The following is a 19,251-nucleotide window of genomic DNA, read 5'->3' on the forward strand; positions in this document are numbered from 1 at the left end:
ACCAGTTATAACCAACCCCTAAATGATATCCCTAAACCTGAGGGCAAACTCTGTTGGGAGAGGGGACATCGTCCTCCAAGATTGCTGATTAGTAATATTGAAGTAAATTTTGGAAATTGGTGACACCATAAACTACCCAGTTTTTATGTACCATATTGGTAGGGTTTATATAAACAAATTTTATTTAAGAAGCCAAGCCTTTATGGTATGTCTAACCTAACTGTACAATTGAAAAATAAGCTGTTCCACTGTTGTAACTTAACTTTTTTCATTCCTTAAGAACTGGTACTTAATTTGTTTCCAAGGCATTAGCAAATGAAAGTGCTTGATTCTGGGTGTGGTAGTGTATGCCTATAATCCCAGCACTGGGGAGACTGATGCAGGAGGGTTGCTGTGAGTTCGAGACCAGTATGGGCTACATTTCAAGTATGAGACCAGTCAGGGCTACATAGCAAGAACCTGTCTCAAAAAACAAAGAGCTTTTAACCTCATTTTAAGAATTTCTTTATGGTATCTCTTTAGGTTATGTCAAGATGTAATGGATGGGTTTTATGATGAATGAATGTAGTTAGCATTTAGGCCTCAGAGTCTACCACGTTTGTTATGGTCTTTTAAAAGGTCAGTAAAATTAGCCTTTTAACCTGTGTTCAAAATGTCATTTTCTCCAGGATTATGAGATACATTATTTCTGATACAAAGCAAAGGTTGTAAAATTGTGGCTAAGACAAATATCTTTTTTCTGTGAGTATAAATATGTGAGTAATGATCACTCTTTCTTCCTAGAAGATGGACTTCATGGGATTGTGAGCTGCACAGCTTGTGGACAGCAGGTCAATCATTTTCAAAAAGATTCCATTTATAGACACCCTTCACTGAAAGTTCTTATTTGTAAGGTATGTAAAGATTTGGTGATAAGACTTTGCCCTTTGGAGGGCTCACAGTGTATGAAGGACACAAATGTACACAGGAATATCCTGAAAATGGCCATTATGTGAAAGCTACTGTGATTGTGGGGCATCCAGAAAGCTTGTGTCCTTACAACTTGAGAGATACAAGTTGATACTTAAAATATCAGTAAGAATTAGATTGTTTAAGTGGAATTAGTTTAGCATGTTCTAGGTGGGTATCATGATATTCAGAGATTGGGAAGTTAAGGAAGTCAAATGTCTTTCAAAACCTACAGTTTCTTATGTGTGTATTTGTGTGGTTTATAACTTTCTATCCTGCATATCCTACTTCTCTAAATCTGCATCTCAAACATAGTTTTAATATGAGTACGAAATTAAAGGCATTAAAGTGTTTCATATATGTTGATTATAGCTTTTAACTCTTTGTGCACGTTTTTGTTAAGAACACCTTTATTCATTCATTCATTTAAGAAATGAGGTTGGTTTCTCTTTGTAGCCCTGGCTGTCCTGGAACTTGCTTTGTTTACCAAGCTGGCCTCAAACTCACAGAGACCAGGCTGCCTCTGCCTCCCCAGTGCTGGGATTGAAGGTGAGCGCTACTGTGCCTTGCCAAACACCCCGGATTTAATTTCAAATATCTATGATACCAAGCTTGCAGGATCTCCAGCTTATATTGGATTAAGTTATTTTTTTTTAGCTTGTTTCTCAATAAAAAGCTATTGCCTTCAGCCAGGAGTGGTGATACACAACTTAATCCCAACACTTAGGAGGCAGAAGCAGGTGGATTTCTGTGGATTCCAGACCAGGCTCATTTACACAGTGAGTTCTATGCCAGGCAGAGGTACACAGTTGAGACCCTGTCTCCAAAAAAAAAAAAAAAACCCCTTTGAAATGCGGAGGTAGGCCATACTTTTCTTGATATGCTAGATCTTTACTGGCATGAATTTTTGGTAGATTCTGACTTCCACAACTCTGCTAAGCTTAATTATTTTTTCTTTTATTTTCCTTTCCTTGAATTCATTTCCCCCAGAGGCCTATCCAGTGTTGTGGGTTTTAAGTTCTGACAACCAGATCTTTTATCACTGGGTTCAACATTTGCTCTCTGTCGTTATATGCCTGACTGCTGTGTTTCAGTTTCCCATGGGGTCTGACTGTTCAGTACTGACCATTTCACTAATAACAGTTCCACTGGAAACTAATTAGGTTAAGCAGACTTGGATTTGAATAACTGCTTTGCTTCTCAGACACCTGCATTAGACATTGGGTATTATTTACTTTTTAATGAATCTCAGACTTCTTGATCATGATGTATCCTATCTTGCATGGTAGATATTTTGATATTTATTTATTTATTTTTTTATTTTGTTTAGTTTTTTGAGACAGGGCTTCTCTGTGTAACAGCCCTAGCTGTCCTGGAACTGACTCTGTAGACCAGGTTGGTCTTTAACTCACAGATATCTGTCTGCCTCTGCCTCCCAAGTGCTCCAATTAAAGGTGAGCACCACCACTGCTCAGTTTATTTTGAGATTTTAAGATAATGCAGGTTGTTAACTGTTTAGCTGTAGACATAGTACTTGTTTGTATATGCTGACTATTTTACATTTTAATTAGCAAAAGCATGTATGCTTTTTTGTAGAAATTTGGTAGCTAGTTGAATAGGATTAGAAATGTTTACTAAATAAAATTTTTTTAATTTTTTTTATTTTTATATAATTGATTTATTTTATTTTATGTACCTTGGTCTATGCGTATGACTGTGCGAGTGCCAGGTCCCCTGGAACTGGAGTTTCAGATAGTTGTGAGCTGCCTTGTGGGTGCTGGATATTGAACCCAGGTCCTCTGGAAGAAGAGTCAGTGTTCTTGTTTTTAACTCCAGTCCTCAAACAAACAACAAATTAGTCTTTTGTTTTTCTTGAGTCAAGGTTTCTTCGTATGTTGCTTTGGAGCCTGTCCTGGAACTCACTGTGTAGGCTAGACTGGCCTTGAACTCACGGAATTCACCTGTCTCTGCCTTCTGAGGACTGGAATTAAAGGCATGTACCACCGCCATCCGGCTATTAATAGAATTTTTAGCATATTTTTGTTTAACGAATATTGGTTGTGGATGAGATGAGAAAAAAAATGCATTTCAAGGAACCAGTTTCTTGAAATAGTCCTATGTTTAAAAAAATAATATCGGGTAGTACAGTGGTTTTACTTTCATCATCCAAACCATGCACATCCCTTTCACATTTTTAATGATTTCAAAGGAACATTTGGGACTTGTATATTTTGAATAAATTGCGCCTTCCTCTTTTCTTTCACTAGAACTGTTTTAAGTATTATATGAGTGATGATATTAGCCGTGACTCAGATGGAATGGATGAGCAATGTAGGTAGGTAATAAATTCTTAATTTAGCATTCATTGTTGTCTACTTTGGGGTTATTATCAACTTTGTTACTGTGTTAACATCCTAGGTGTTCTGGAACTCACTCTGTAGACCAGGTTGGCCTTGAACTCACAGAGATTATTAGCCTGCCTCTGGAGTGCTGTCATTAAAGTCGTCCCCCACCACTCTTCATCTTTTTAGATACATTTTTAAAAATTATTTTTTAATTACTTTTAAAAATTCTTTTTCAATTATAAGTATATATGCATGTGGGTCTGTGCAGGTGTGTTCAGGTTTTCTTGGAAACCAGACATGTTGAATTCCTCTAGAGTTGGAGTTCCAGGCAGTTGTGAGCTGTCTGACATGGGTGCTGGGAACCCAATTTCATTCATCTACAAGAGCACTATGCTCTCTTAACTCCAGGGCCATCTGTCTATCAACTACATCTTTTGTAGTGTTTTCATTGCTATGTTTAGTTGTTGGTTGTCTTGTCCACAAAACCTGTTTGTCTACTTTTACATTTCTTTTAAAAGTAAGGAGGTGATCTAAATTACCACTGAAAATGCTGATGGAAATTTTAAATTCTTTTTGCCAGTATAAAGACATTAAAATTAGTTTCACTGGAAATAACATTTTAATCCTTAAACCATTTCAGATGGTGTGCAGAAGGTGGGAACTTGATTTGTTGCGACTTTTGCCATAATGCCTTCTGTAAGAAATGCATCTTGCGCAACCTTGGTCGAAAGGAGTTATCTACAATACTGGATGAAAACAATCAATGGTATTGCTACATATGTCAACCCGAGCCTCTATTGGACTTGGTCACTGCATGTAACAGCGTATTTGAAAACTTAGAACAGTTGTTGCAACAAAATAAGAAGAAGATAAAAGTTGACAGTGAAAAGAGTAGCAAAGTATGTGACCAAACATCCAGATTTTCTCCAAAGAAGAATAGTTCTAGTTGTAATGGAGAAGAAAAGAAGCTAGAGGATCCATGTTCTGGTTCTGTAACCTGCACTTACTCAGCACTCACTGTGCCCAAAGAATTGACTAAGAAGACAAAGAAGCTGATTGAGACTACATCTAACATGAACTCCAGTTATATTAAGTTTCTGAAACAGGCAGCAGATAATTCAGAAATGAGTCCTGCTCTGAAGCTACGTCAGCTTAAGGCTTTTAAATCTGTGTTGGCTGATATCAAGAAGACTCATCTTGCATTGGAAGAAGATTTAAATTCAGAGATCCGAGCTTTGGATGCTGTGCACAAAGAGAAAAATACCAAAGAGCTTAAAATCACAGATGTAAAGTCTGAAACAAAAGCGCGAAAGGGGGACAAATCCTCTATTACAGAGAAGAAATATCTTTTAAAGGTAGATGCTAGATCGTCAGCTAAGGTCATAGGCAGTGAGCACATCCCAAGAGAAGAGCACAAAGCAAATAAAAGTACTAGTGGTGAACATAAGAGTTCAAGTAGGAAAGATGGATCTCAGTATGGAGCTTCTAATACTTCTGAAGACTTAGACATGGACATTGTGTCCGTTCCTTCCTCAGTTCCTGAAGACATATTTGACAGCCTTGAGAATGCTATGGAAGTTCAGTGTTCAGCTGATTATCCAGTACATGGCCACAGTGGGACTGTGCCAGAAGTGGAGGGCTCATCTCTAAAACTTACCACTTCTTCAAAAGATAGCAGAGGAAGTAGTAAGTCAAAAATGGCAGCGAAAGTAAGAAAGGAATTATTTGTTAAACTCACCCCTGTTTCCCTTTCTAATTCCCCAATTAAAGGTGCTGACCTTCAGGAAGTTTCAAAAGAGAAGGATGGCCGTAAAAGTTCTGGGGTGGTCCCCAACTCAGAGAAATGTGGACTGGAAGAGGAAAATAGTGATAATGAGCGTTCAGTTCAAAATGATGTTGCATTACTTTTAGAAGAATCTGATCTTCGAAGATCTCCACGTGTAAAAACTACACCCTTGAGGAGACAAACAGAAAGTAACCCTGCAATATCGAATTCAGATGAAGAAAGTAATGAATCTATTAAAGAGAAACAAAAGTTGTCAGTTCCGATAAGAAAAAAGGATAAGCGAAATTCTTCTGACTGTGCTGTTGATAACCCTAAACCTCATAAGGTGCCCAAAGCTAAGCAACCCACGGTTGTGGATCAGAATTCAGATTCTGATGAAATGCTAGCAGTCCTTAAGGAGGTAAGCCAGATGGGGCACAGCTCTTCTTCAGACACTGACGCTAATGAAACACACATGAATCATAAAGTTGAAGCAGGAACCGACGATAATGGAAAAAGGAAACGGAAAAATTCTACTTCTGGGTCAGACTTTGACATTAAAAAAGGAAAGTCAACTGACACCTCTATTATCTCTAAAAAGAAACGCCAAAGCTACTCAGAGTCCTCTAACTATGACTCAGAGTTAGAGAGAGAGATAAAAACCATGAGCAGAATTGGGACTGCCAGAATAACTAAAAAAAGTGTTTCAGGCAAAAAAGAATGTGACATTTCTGAAGATGAAAAACAGAGCAAAAACATAGTGGATAATGAAGGGCAGGCCAGGGTGAAGACGTTACAAGAAGGATTGTCTAGTGACGACACTGGCGACACTGAAAAACAGGGAGAGAATTTATCTGCAGCCGAAGGTTCAGTTGAGAAAGACAAGAGTGCCATGGAGTTGAGCGGGGCGCTTTGTGCAAGGCAGCAGCCAAGTGTTTCCTCCGATTTTGCGGAAAAGCCTTCCGGCGGAGAGGAGGATGGAAATTCTGATGACAGACGAGTTTCTAAAACTAAAGAGAGGAGTAAACATGCGAGAACCAGAGCATGTAGGAAAGTACAGAGTGGTTCATCTGATGGTGCTGATAGATTTCCAAAGAAAGAGCACAGCGATGAATCTTCGGAAGGCGAGAAGAAGCAGAAGAGACGGGAAACTGGAGCAAAAGGAAAGAAAACTTCCGACCTAAAGGAAGAAACAATTAAGTCTGAGCAACAGTATGAGTCTTCCTCTGATGGTATTGAGAAGTTGCAGGAGGGAGAAGAAATTGGCCATTTTCCTAAAGGCATAAAGCCAAATAAGCATGGCACAACTGATGGAGAAAAGAAAGGCAAAAAATTGAAAGACAAGTTTTCCAAAAAGAAGGAAGATGTATCTGATAGTGTTGATAAGTTGCCAGGCAAAGGAGACAGTTGTGACTCTTCAGAAGAGAAAAGGAGCAAGAATGGAGTGTCTCAGAAAGAGAAGAAAAAATCCAGCTTGGCTGCAAAGGGTTCAGGGAAGAGGCCAGAGTGTTCATCCTCGGATACTGAGAAATACTCCTTGAAAGGAGAGTGTGACTCCACCGAGAAGAGACCCAAAAGAATTGAATCGAGAGAAAGAAGAAGTTTAAATTCCAAGAGAAATACCAAGGAAATCCGGAGTGCTTCATCGTCTTCTGATGCTGAGGGAAGTTCAGAAGATAATAAAAAGCGGAAGAAACAAAGAACTTCAGCCAAAAAGAAGATAGGCAATGCCAAGGATAAAAGAAGAAAGTCCTTGAGAACAAGTACTAAAAGGAAGCAAGCAGACATTACTTCTTCGTCTTCTGATCTAGAAGATGATGATCAGAATTCTGCAGGCGACGAGAGCAGTGATGAACAGAAAATCAAGCCTGTGACTGAGAATTTAGTGCTGCCCTCACACAGCGGATTTTGTCAGTCCTCAGGTATGCAGAGTAAATCTCAGCTTAGGGTTTGTAACCTGTCCCTCTCTATGATAACCGTATTGTTTAATTTTTCCTAAGGTGAAATTCAGAGCGACTATTGAGGAAAAACCCATTTAAAGTTTATTTAGACATTTACTATAGATACTTCTCTTATTTCTATGCCATCATTAGAGGGCATTTCAAGCATTCTTTGTCAAGCACCCCAAGTTTGTTGGATAAACAGCGGAATTACTTTGTGAGTGTTTAGTGTTTTTTGGAATAATGTGCAGTAGTTATGAAATAAAATCAAGTTGATGTTGTTACCAAACCTGGCGCTACAGTCTGTATCCCATGAAGCCAAGTTGTTTGGCTAGCTGCTGTTTCCCAGGGGCCAACTAAAACAGCAAAATTTAGAGTAAAAAGTCAAAATATATTTCCTCACTATGGCCACAATGGAAAGAGGGATAGAGGTTCAGTTAACTCCCGTCCGCCAGCTATGTTTGAAGTGAGGTGAGATTAAAGTTTGTTGAGGGCCAGGATGATCCATGCACATCTAAGCACTCCTGGTGAAGGTGTCGTTCCACTTGCCACTGACTCACCAGTTGGTCTATCATTTAGTCAGTCTTTCCTACAAGACGGGATTTTTGTTGGTTTGTTTTTGTTGTTTAAAATATGGAAAGTTTCATGGCTCTGTGTGTGTGTGTGTGTGTGTGTGTGTGAGAGAGAGAGAGAGAGAGAGACAGAGACAGAGACAGACAGAGATCCTTGAGCATGGTCAGTGCTATTTTTTCTCTATGATTTCAGTTTGTGTACGTTTTGCTGAAGCTAACATCTCCAAGGTATTTTGACAAGTTGATAGACCGGTGGGACCTCTTTTGGTAGAAACAAGTTCTCTCTTTGGCTAGCTCCAGGATCCTAGCCTTTTCCTTCTTCTAGCATGAGATTTCTAAGGAAATTGGAGATTTCTGGGGAAATTCCCATTTCTTGGGATCTCTTTATCAATAGTCAACTTGAGGGGGCACCAGTGTGTGTTCATTCTGTGAGGCTGCTTACAGTGTCAATAGTTTAGTAAGTATTCATGCAGTGGTGGGGAGTGCTTGATAATGCTATAATATGGCATATAAAAGTTTTGACTGCTTTGCTAGGAGATTTTCCTATTTAAATCAAAACATCTTTTTTTGTGTGTCCCATCAAATTCCTTGACATATTTTGTTTTAAAGATGGATTCATTTATACACAGTTGGCTTTGAACTCAGTGTAACCAAGTTAGCTAAGGCTGGTCACTGCCTAATTTTTTCTAATAACCACATCTGGTTCTCTAAAATAATTTGTTTTGATATCAGGAGGTGATCATTTGTAGGCCCTTCTGTACACTAGACAAATGCTTTAGCACTGAACATCTAAATAATTGGAATTTACTTTATTATAATCCTTTTCCTCATCAACTAGTATCTAATGATATGAAAAGGTATTTCTTTTTTAAAAACACTGTCAAAATAAAGGAAGAAAGAAAAATCCCAAAGTCACCCCACCCTGGTGAATTAAATCAGTTTGTCCTTAATACCTAGAAAAAAATTTTTAACATGTAATTTTTATTATAGTTTTAAGAAAATCACTTGACTGGTATATGTGTATTGGTTAATTGTATTTATTTTTAATTAGTTAAGACAATGTCAACAATATTTAGAATTATTAAATATATAAATAGATTTTTTTTTAGAAAACTTTCCAGTATAGGCAAAATCAGAAGAATTTTCCCTTTATTACTTATGAGTTTCTCATTTATTCCAACTTTCTAAATAAAACTAAGTTCAGTCTTATTTTTGAGGGGAAAAAAAGCTTTAAATGTATGGGGCATTAAAAAAAAAACTCTTGAAGAGATTTGATGTGATGCCACAAAATTAAACAGTGTTTCCACAAATGAAATACTTGAGTATTAACACAGAGGAATTAGCATTTCAGATCAGGTTTTCCTGTCAAATAAGGTTTTTTTTTTTCAACTTCAGAATTGTGGACTTGTATTATAAATGGATTTAGGGACTGGAAAGATGGCTCAATAGTTTTAAAAAGGCACATATTGTTGCTCTTTTAGAGAACTAGAGTTCAATTCTGGGACCTACATTTTATTTTTCACAGACACCTGTAACTCTAGCTCCAAGAGGCCCTAGTTCTCTGGCCTTCATGGCCATATGTACAAACATGTATATACTCATACAATAGACATATATACATAATTTAAACAAATGCAAAGTGTAATAGTTACTTTGATAGAAATTGTTTTAGTTAGCGGGTTAGTTGGTAAAATCCCTATTAAAGATTAGTCTGGTAGAATGAAAAGTTGTTATTAGCTTATTACTGTGCGGAGTGTTATCATTAGCAAATCATAGGTAATTGATCTGATCTTAAACTGCAAGCTTGGCTTCTGCAATTAAATAACTTCCCTGGTGAATTCTGCATATTTAATTAAAATATTTTACTAAATTTATTTCCAAAAATGTCTGTCTTCTCTCTTGAGTTTAAACAACATTCATTCTCTCTCTCTCTCTCTCTGTCTCTCTCTGTCTCTGTCTCTCTCTCCCTCTCTGGGTCTGGGTGTGGAATATTGGGAGTTCAGGGCCTCTCATGTGTGATGGGCAAATGCACTACCACTGAGTGATTTGACATGTTAGACCTATTTCTCTTTTTTAAATTGGTATTTAATGGGTGTTTTGCCTGCATGTACGTCTGTGCACCATATTTTTACGTGGTGCTCTTGGGGGCTAGAAGAAGGCTTCAGATCCCTTGGACCTTGAGTTAGAGAAGTTTGGAAGCCACTATGTGGTGACTGGGAATCAAGCACAGGTCTTCTGCAAGAGCAGTGAAAGCATCAAGTCAAGGGTCGGGAAGCTGACCCTTCGCTCCCGAGTCATCTCTCCAGACCCATCATTTATTTTATTTCATTTTACTTTATTTTTGATGATGTTTAAGACAAGCTCTTGTTATACAGCTCTCACTGCTCTATGTAGACAGAGTAGCCTCAAACTTGTAATCTTCCTGCCTCTACCTTGAGTACTGAAGTTATGGGCTTGTACCACTATGGCCAACAGAAAGTTTCTATCTGTCTTATGTTTGGAATTATTAATATTTTGTGTAATAAGTACTATTATTCATTAGACCTTAGAAGCTGGCAATACGTGGCAAACACACAATGAAAGCATTTCCCAGTAATCTTATAATTCAGTACTAACCTAGACAATTTTGTTCCATTTTGGCCAATAGAACCTTGACATGGACTGACTAGGTGGTAGGGTTATATATCCAAAATACCTTGAGTATCTGTCTCTTAATCAGATGCTAATCATTCAACAGTTTGATGAAATAAACCTTGTTGCTTGTGAACTTCTTAGGACCAAGTGGAATATTTAGAATAAAAAATAGAATATAAATTTGCTAGGACCAAGTGGAATATTTAGAATAAAAAATAGAATATAAATTTACTAGGAATTTTATCCTACCAATAGAAATATGCAAACATAATAGAATATGAAAGGTTTTGAAGATAAACACTATGCAGAAAATACTGTTGTTTTTTTTTCAAGATAAACTTAGGTACAAGCCAGTGATTAAAAAAATTGCTTAAGCCGGGTTGTAGTGTTGCATGCCTTTAATCATAACACTTGGGAGGCAGAGGACTGCCTGGATCTCTTGAGTATGGGGCTATGTAGTGAGTATGGTTTATGTAGTGAGTTCCAGGACTGCCTCACTACATAGAGAAATCCTGTTTTCAAACACAAAGCAAAACAGAACAAAAAGAATGATTCCTTGACTCCTAAAAAGCTATCAAAAATAAAGCTGAGAAAGCCACAATGGGTATTGTAATGGTAAATGAGCTATTTAAGTATTCTAGGAAAAAATTTAGAATAATTTGTAGTGTTTGAACTTGTTTTTGAAGTTTAGGTCAATATTTAGACAGTAAAGGGGATTACATCGGATGGCATGGAGTTAATGGTTTATAATCCCAGCACTCCAGAGGCAAAGGTAAAGGAATCATTGTAATTGATCTGAAGTTGTTCTGGATGACATTGCAAATTATTGATCAAGTAGGGCCAAATAGTGAGATCCTGCCTCTAAAAAGGAGGGAATGAAGGTAATACAGCTAGGAATATGTTATTTTAATATTGTTTCAGTGGTATGTTTACCAGAATGTCCTGAGAGTTATTTTTGCTTTTCTACAGTTAGCATGCTTCTATCCTGAAATCTGTAGGTATCTGTCCACCCTTCCTCAGTACTAGGTTTCAGTTCTTTGCACACACCAAGCAAGTACTGTATCTCTGAGCTACATTACTTAGCCCAAAGTCTGTTCTTTATATATATTTTTCTCCATTTCCTCTCTTATGTTGTGGAAAAAGTTGCAAAGAATAAGGGAAAAAAGGTCTTAGATATCCCCTTTACTGGATTTCCTCACTAGTGATAACTTGTGTAACTAATACAGTGTCAAGTCCAGGAAATTGAAGATTTATTAGATTTTGATAGGTTTGGAAAACATTGCTATTTATTTGTATGTTTGTGTCTCTGCAACTGTGTGAGTGCCCACAGAGAAGAAGGGGGTGTCAGATCCCCTGGAGCTGGAGTTCACAGACAATTGTGAACTTCCTGACAAGGGTGCCAGGAACTGAACTCCAATCCTATTGAAGAACAGCAAGTGCTCTTAACCATTGAGCCATCTCACCAGCCCCTTCATGTTTCTTTTTTGAGACAAGTCTCACTATGTAACACTAGCTGGTCTAGAACTTACTATGTAGACCAGGTTGGTTTTGAATTCAAACAAATCTTCCTGTGTCTGATTCTCAGTGCTGAGATTAAAGGTATGTACCACCATGCCTAGACTTTTGTTAGCCCAAGCTGGCCTCAAATTTATGATCCTCTGCCTCTGCCTGTCTATTGCTAAGATTACTGTTGTGAGTCACCATACCTGACTTAATTCAATAGTTGAATATACATTTGTTCTCCATCCCGTGTGTGTGTGTTTATTTATTTTGGTTTTTCTTGTGTTTGCTCTGTATAACCTCAACACAACAAAAAATGCCTAAATGTTTCATTGTTATAACACCTGTTTCCTTCCTCACTGTAGAGTTTTTTTTCCTTTTCTCCATTACTAATTAATTTGCTTAATTTGAGATTGGTATTTATTATGACCTTTCCCCCTATGTATTGTCCTTGACATTGTCCGTACATTAATAGTGAATAATATTGAATTAATTGTGGATTAATAGTGAACATCAGCATAAGTAACCATGAGTGCTTTGGCATTCATAATATTAACTAGAGTTTAATATTTAAGTTGTTCTTTTAAGGTAAAATTTCTGTACTTTGAAACGCACAAATTCCAGTCGTCCTGCCTTTGTTCCCTTTTTGCTATGTTGCAGTGGAATCTGGGACCTTGTGAATATTAAAGAGTAGTGATATGCTGCTGAACTACAGCCTCAGCTATCTCCTTAGATTTTAAATAAAAAACTTTTAAAAATGAAGTAAGTCTTAGTGTGCTCGAATGTCTTTTTGGGTACCTCAAATTGTAGGCTTTATACCGATTCAAAGTTTGTTTTTCTATTACTTGGCACTATCAAAATAGAAACAGTTTTGTTATTCTTTAGTGAATCCAGATATAGTAGACACTGGTTAACTTTGCGCTTTCAGTAGATTAATACAGTTACTGTAACAAACTACAGGTAATGATGGCAACTAATCAGCCCTTGTAAAAAGAGTGGCCTTTAAAATTCTTGTGCTTTGAAAGGAACCTTCAGACACACACGATCCTTCATAAAGTTCCTTTTATGCATTTTATCAACATTCCTTGTACTTATTTATATTTCAGTAGTTTTGTATAGAACCTACTAGTTTGCTCTAGCATTGTTGTGTTTCAGTTTTATTTTACACAACTTTACTTGTATAGATAATTCAAAGCTAATTTCAAGTACACTTTTTCTCCCAAGGAGATGAAGCCTTATCTAAATCAGTGCCTGTCACAGTGGATGATGACGACGACGACAATGATCCTGAGAATAGGTATGATTCCATCTGTAAGGACTTAAGATTATAACACACCCTAGGCATGGGCGCAGACAGCAATAACTCAACAGCAAGGAGGTTGTAAAAACCAGGAGTTCCCTGCCTTAGAAAGACTCATGCCAGTCTTCTTGCAAGTTTGAAAGAAAGGCCAGAAAATGGGCTAAAGCTCAGAAACCTTAAAAGAAAATAAATATCAATATTAGCACACCTAGCCTAGGGTGTGTTATAAATAAAGAACTGTCAATTTTATGTTTCCATGTAAAATGTGATCATTTTTTGAGGCTTTCAATTTTGACAAATTAACTTTTGATGCAAGTAAATCATAATAAATGGCAAGAACAGACATTTCTATATTTGATTATTGTTTTGTCATTCAACATGGTGGTCCTATTTATGAAGACCTGTGAAGAATGAAAAAATTCATATATTTAAGCTTAGAAAATTTCTTTCAAACTAAGTATCAGTTGATGACGTATCTAGGCCGATTCATATTTTAACCTCTTTTCCCAAATAAAATAGAAGTATATAGTATGACATTATTAATTTCACTGAAACTTAAACAGTACGTTTAAATGTAAACAGTGAAGTCTATACAGTTACCTATCCTTATCTAAAGGGTGACTGAAAGAAAAAAAAGACAACCCTGTCACAACAGTGAGTAAATTAAACATATATTAACCATATTAACCATAGTTGACATAGTTCTGCATACATTTTAAACATTTTCTATTCTTTAGGATAGTAGTCCTAATGAGAACATAGCCTGGTATGTATAGTAGATGGTCAACTTCTAACCTTTTAATAATTAATTGTGTAATATTGGGCTGGTGAATATGAATTTTTGTCATAATTTTTTATTTCTAACAATGAAAAATTAATATTTTCTATTTAATTCTGATACCAAAAAATATGCAATAGTCTGAAAACGATTTTAGTAAAGACCATGAAAATGACCATCTATTTCCAATAGAAAGCTCTAGTATTAAGAAACTGAAAATAATACATACTTGCTGTCATAATTTTGTGATAGATGAACCAAGTTCTCTAAGGGCATCTGTTATTTCTTCCCAGGTTTGTGTCTTGCTAGTGCTGACAGATTTCTGTTTCAGCCATTGACATTCTGTTAGTAGACTGAATACTTTAACTAGGGTGAAAGACCATACTTACTTCTACAGTTAATCAGAGCTCTATTGTAAACCCAGAGACTCAGTCTCTGCTTCCCTATTTAGTTTTTCTCTTACAAATGTCTGTCCAGAGGTTTTATAGTATACACCATTAGGGCTAGATTATGAAAGCATTTAGAACTTGATTTTCTTTTAGAATTCTTCCATTCATATATGCTGCTGTTTTCATATAAATTACAAGCCCTCAGATATTAGTAGTAGTTATTACAAAATCTTTTTACTAATAGTTATTAGTAATTTTTTAACTGTGAGAGATGAGCTTTTATATTTAGTCACCAATTAAGAATGTTATTAAAGTATATTTTTTGTTATAGCTTGTCAAAAATTAACATTTTCACTTCTAAAATTCTCTGATTTTTACCTTTTTTTAACTGACAACTATTTTATTAAAAAGTCTCATTGATTCCATCTTAAATTTGTGATTTAAAAAACTGCAACTCTTCTGGATACTTTGGAGAGTAATTGAATTTTTTTGAGCATATCTTTATACTCATTTTAATGTGCTTTTATAAAATTTACAATTTATAACTTGTTTAATAGCCACTATACCAAAGAAGCATCTTAATACGCATGGGCTAGCTATTCCTCATCTCCTTCATGGGGATACAGATACCTCTTTGTACTGTTTTAGTTCAGACTAAGTACTTGAACAGATTTGAGCATGCTCTAAGCAACCTTCAAAAATTTGTCTGAAGATCATGATTAAATCTTTCAGTTTCATATTTTTAGCAAGATGTATCTTGATAGAAAGCATATTGTAATTCTAAATTTGTACACAATTGTATAATTGTGTGTAAATTGTGTATAGATTTTTTACATTTTGCTATTTTTGTAGTATTGTAATTTATGTCCAGTGTTGGTGTTTATGAAGAGGTAAATAGTGTATTGTTATAAAAGCTTAACCTTGAATGCAATAAATTTATGTAAAACTTTTTCTTGTTTAAGCATTTAATTTTAATTATGATGTATGTTTCATAAGTGTTTATAAGGCCAGGAGGTGGTGGTTCTTGCTTTTAATCACAGCACTTGAGAGGCAGAGGCAAACAGAGCATTGTGAGTTTGCGGCCAGCCTGGTCTACAGAGCTAGTTCCAGGACAGCTCGTACTGTTATGTTACATAAAGAAGCCCTGCCTTGAAAAGTCAATAAAATAAAATAAAGTTTATAGGTCTTTGTTAGAATAAAGTTAAATGGACTAGTTTGTAAGCCAAAGAAGTTCTTTTATTCCTCAAATTAAGGAAGTCAGTACTTTAAATTTCTAAAACACATATGTTTATATTTTGGTGAAGGCTTAATAGGCAATTCTTTTTATTTACTTTATTATTTTAAAGCTGTGATAGTGAGATAATAAAAATAAGGCTTTTGAGATCATTAAAAAGTTACATTTTCAACATTTTACTTTAAATAAAATACTTCTTGTCAGTTTAACATTTGAAAGTAAGTGTAGACCACTGTGAGTTAGATAGAATCGTCCTGTTTGTACATTTCTATTTAGTTGACCAGATACGGTTTGATTGAAACAGATAGCTATCATTTTCTGATCTTTTTTTATAAGAAAAAATTAGTGTTCTTAAATCTTGACATTTATGCATCTGACAAGTTAACTCAGATTTTCCACCTTAGGCTTTACATCATCATCATCATCATGATAATACCTTCTTGGTTGGATTTTGAAACTGTTTCACTATATAGCTCATGGTATATATGTATATATATTTACACACACACACACACACACACACACACACACACACACACACACTGAAAGAGAACTGCCTGCCTTTGTTACCCAATTACTAAAATTAAAGATGTGTGTTACCTACCACTTTCACTGCCTGACAAGAGTTTTTTAAATTATAGTTTATTTTAGTTATATGACTGTGCCAGTGTGGTAAGGATTCATTGTGCCTTTAGTTATTTTGTTGTTATTTTTTGAGACAGATTTCTATGTATAACAGCCTTGACTAGCTTGAAACTTGTTTTGTAGACCACACTTGAACGCACAGAGATCCGCTTGCCTTTGACTCTCCAGTGCTGGGATTAAAGGCATGCACCACCTTTAGTTTAGTTTTAAATTGGTTCTTGCTTTGAAAAAACGTCATGCAATCGATAAAAACTTCTGTTTTACAGTTTTCAGCCGAAATTCTCGGGAGCAAAAGTGTTTCAGATTTTTCAGTTTTACTTAGCAAGACTTTACCGTTTAAATGTTGAAGATCTACAAATCTAAAGTATTTCACAGCATATCAAAATTTTGAGATTAGGAACGTTCAGTGGATTCATGCTTTGTGATTCTTTTCTTTTCATTATGATTGGGGACTTCTTGACTAAAACTTTTCTAATTGTATATATTGTAGAACTTAATGCTGTCAGGGGGCCTCACTCAGTAATAGAGTATTAATTAATGTATATTCAACATATTAGCACATATTTTTTCCCTTTTTAGTTTTTTCGAGACATGGTTTCTCTGTGTTAATCTTTGCTATCTTGGAACTAACCAGGTTGGCTTTTAACTCATAGAGATCCACTTGCATCTGCCTCCCCAGTGCTGGGATTAAAGACATGCACCACCATTGCCTGGCACATAACATTTTTTAATTGTTGAAGGTGTACATGGTTTAAATAATGTTGTAATTTTTTCTTAGAATTCTTATAGACGGCACTAAGTTAATTTTTTCATAAATGCAAACTCTGGTATGGAAGTTATTGATTGAAGTTTTTGGTACTCTTGGAGAGTTGGAACTCTTGTATCATTTGACAATAGGTTTTGCCTTTCAATCTAGGCAATATACAATATTTTTTGTTGCCCTGTCAGCATGATGTGGATATTCTGTTAATGAATGATTTATACTTTTAATGCAGCTTAATTACTTGAGAAGAGAATAATGATTCTTGGCCATTAATTATTGTATAATTAACATATTTGATGGTTACTCATCTCAATTTGGTAGAAGTAGTGAAACAAATCCCTTTACAGTTTTCATTTGAAATATATTTACAGTTGACCCCCCTCTATATACACACACACATACATACGTGTGTGTTTGTGTGTGTGTGTGTGTGTGTGTATAAATTTTTCATGTGGCTTTTTTTAATGAGTTTCATTTGGTTAGTAAAATTATTTTGAGTCTTTATTGTTAAAAAACAGCATTTGAAATAGGGAATTTTGTCCCTTTTTCTTTTGGAGTTAAATGTTTTGAGTATTTAGCAGTTTTAAGGTAATTCTTTTCCGTTACTTTGTTGAGATAGTCCTGGTAAGTATGGTCAATGAAGTCAGTGGAGGTGCCAGAGACAATAGGGTCCCCTGGCTAATGAGTCAACTAATTGCAAGTGCCAGCAAATTTATTTTTTTTTTACTAGATGGCTCATCAAAGAAAAAAATAGTTTTAGTATTGATGACCTTTCTCCTTCTGTGGATAGGGCTTAGACAGTCTACTAATGTACCCTTTCTTGTTTTCTGTTCTTTGATGATATTGGGACTTTGAGCAAATAAGAAATATTTTGCCAGGTTAAAAAATTTATACAATATAGTGTTAGCAGATGTAACTCATTTTTCTGACCTGATATCCTTTGCTTTTATTTTTTATGTTTTAAATTCATGATTTTCATTTAATTCTGTTTTTATTATAAGAATATTGAATAATAAAGATTGAATTCCTTCATATGACTAAATGTCCTGTATTGACGTTAATATATATTTTTTCAATAAAATTCCTTTAAAACTTAGACTTTTTTAAAATTTGTTTTTTGTTTATTTTTAAGACAGGGGTTTTCTGTGTAGCCCTGGCTGTCCTGGAACTCACTCTGTAGACCAGGCTGGTCTCAAATTCACAGAGAACCACCTGCCTCTGTCTCCCAAATGCTGGAATTAAAGGTGTGCACATCATGCCCAGTTGGAATACTCATTTTCTAATTTAGTGTATTTTAAGCAGAATTGCCCATGTATAAAATATTAGTAGCTATGGGCAATCCCATTTATTTATTTATTCATTCATTCATTCATTCATTCATATAGTTTTTTTTGCAGGTCTGGAGTCAAGACCAGGTTGGCCTTGAACTTACAGATCCACTTTCCTCTGCTGTTGATGTGCAGGGACTAAAGGCACGCACCATCACCTTGGGCTCTGAATATGAGTTCTTAATTTTGCACAGCTTTTACTTTGCTAGTCTTGATTTTTTTTTGAAAATTCTGATATAAATTTTCCAGATACTCCTACCAAAAGAAAAGAGGACTACTTGTTTCTGATGACAGACATTATAGGATATGTGATTGAAGAAGTGATTGGATGAAGCTGTTGTTTATCTTTTGATTATTTACTGAATTCCTATGAACTCATCATTTTTGGGTATAGATCATCATGGCTTATTTACTTTTTTGATAGAAAACTTCACATTAAGGGAGTTTGAAGTTGTATTAAAATAATATACTAGTATAAAGTTAAAAAATTTCTATAATTATAAAACTTTTTAAAACTTTGAAGTAAATGACAGTGATTAAAATAATGCCTTATACTCTGCTGCAAAATATGTGCTCACTATTCTTTTCTCACTGAAAATAGTAAACATTCCTTAACTTTTCGCCCTGGAATTGTTTTACGAATAAATTTGGAAAGTATAATGTGTGTTTTATGTTATGTATACTCAGAAACTATGTCATCTAAATAAAATACATTTAAGCCAATGATTTTATTTAATTAGCTGTATATTTTAGACTGAGTTTTGGTCCCGCCTGGTCCTGCAGGCTATTCAGTCCCAAAGAGACACACAGAGGCTTGTAACAATTATTAACTGTTTGGCCTATTAGCTCAGGCTTCCTATTAACTAGCTCTTACAACTTAAGTTCACCCATAATTCTTGTTTTTGTTAGCTACTTGGCTTGGTAACTTTTCTCAGTGTAGCATTTCCATCTTCTTTCCTCTATGTCTTGTTGGTGACTGCAGACTGAGCCTTTTTTTCTTCCCAGAATTCTCCTAGTATGGTCACCCCGCCTATACTTCCTGCCTGGCTATTGGCCAATCAGTGTTTTATTAAGCCAATATAAGTGGCAAATCTTTGCAGGATACAAGGA

The 19,251-nt window shown here is 35.5% G+C and overlaps 1 protein-coding gene across 12 annotated transcripts in view; it reads left to right on the top strand.

The window, feature by feature from the left end:
• The window catches only part of Atrx (ATRX chromatin remodeler), a 160,321-nt gene that overhangs the window by 63,360 nt on the left and 77,710 nt on the right, over window positions 1-19,251 (top strand). For 10 of the 12 annotated variants that reach the window (XM_048417796.3, XM_085684635.2, XM_085684636.2 and 7 more), the window contains 4 exons: window positions 784-893; window positions 3,216-3,283; window positions 3,934-6,980; window positions 12,929-13,001. In XM_048417796.3, coding sequence (XP_048273753.3) covers window positions 784-893; window positions 3,216-3,283; window positions 3,934-6,980; window positions 12,929-13,001 — 3,298 coding nt within the window. The remainder of the gene's footprint in view (window positions 1-783; window positions 894-3,215; window positions 3,284-3,933; window positions 6,981-12,928; window positions 13,002-19,251) is intronic. The other 2 variants (XM_048417792.3, XM_048417797.3) reach the window with 1 other exon arrangement.

Source organism: Myodes glareolus, chromosome X (genome assembly GCF_982192425.1).
Source record: "Myodes glareolus chromosome X, mMyoGla1.1, whole genome shotgun sequence".
Lineage (NCBI taxonomy): Eukaryota > Metazoa > Chordata > Mammalia > Rodentia > Cricetidae > Myodes > Myodes glareolus.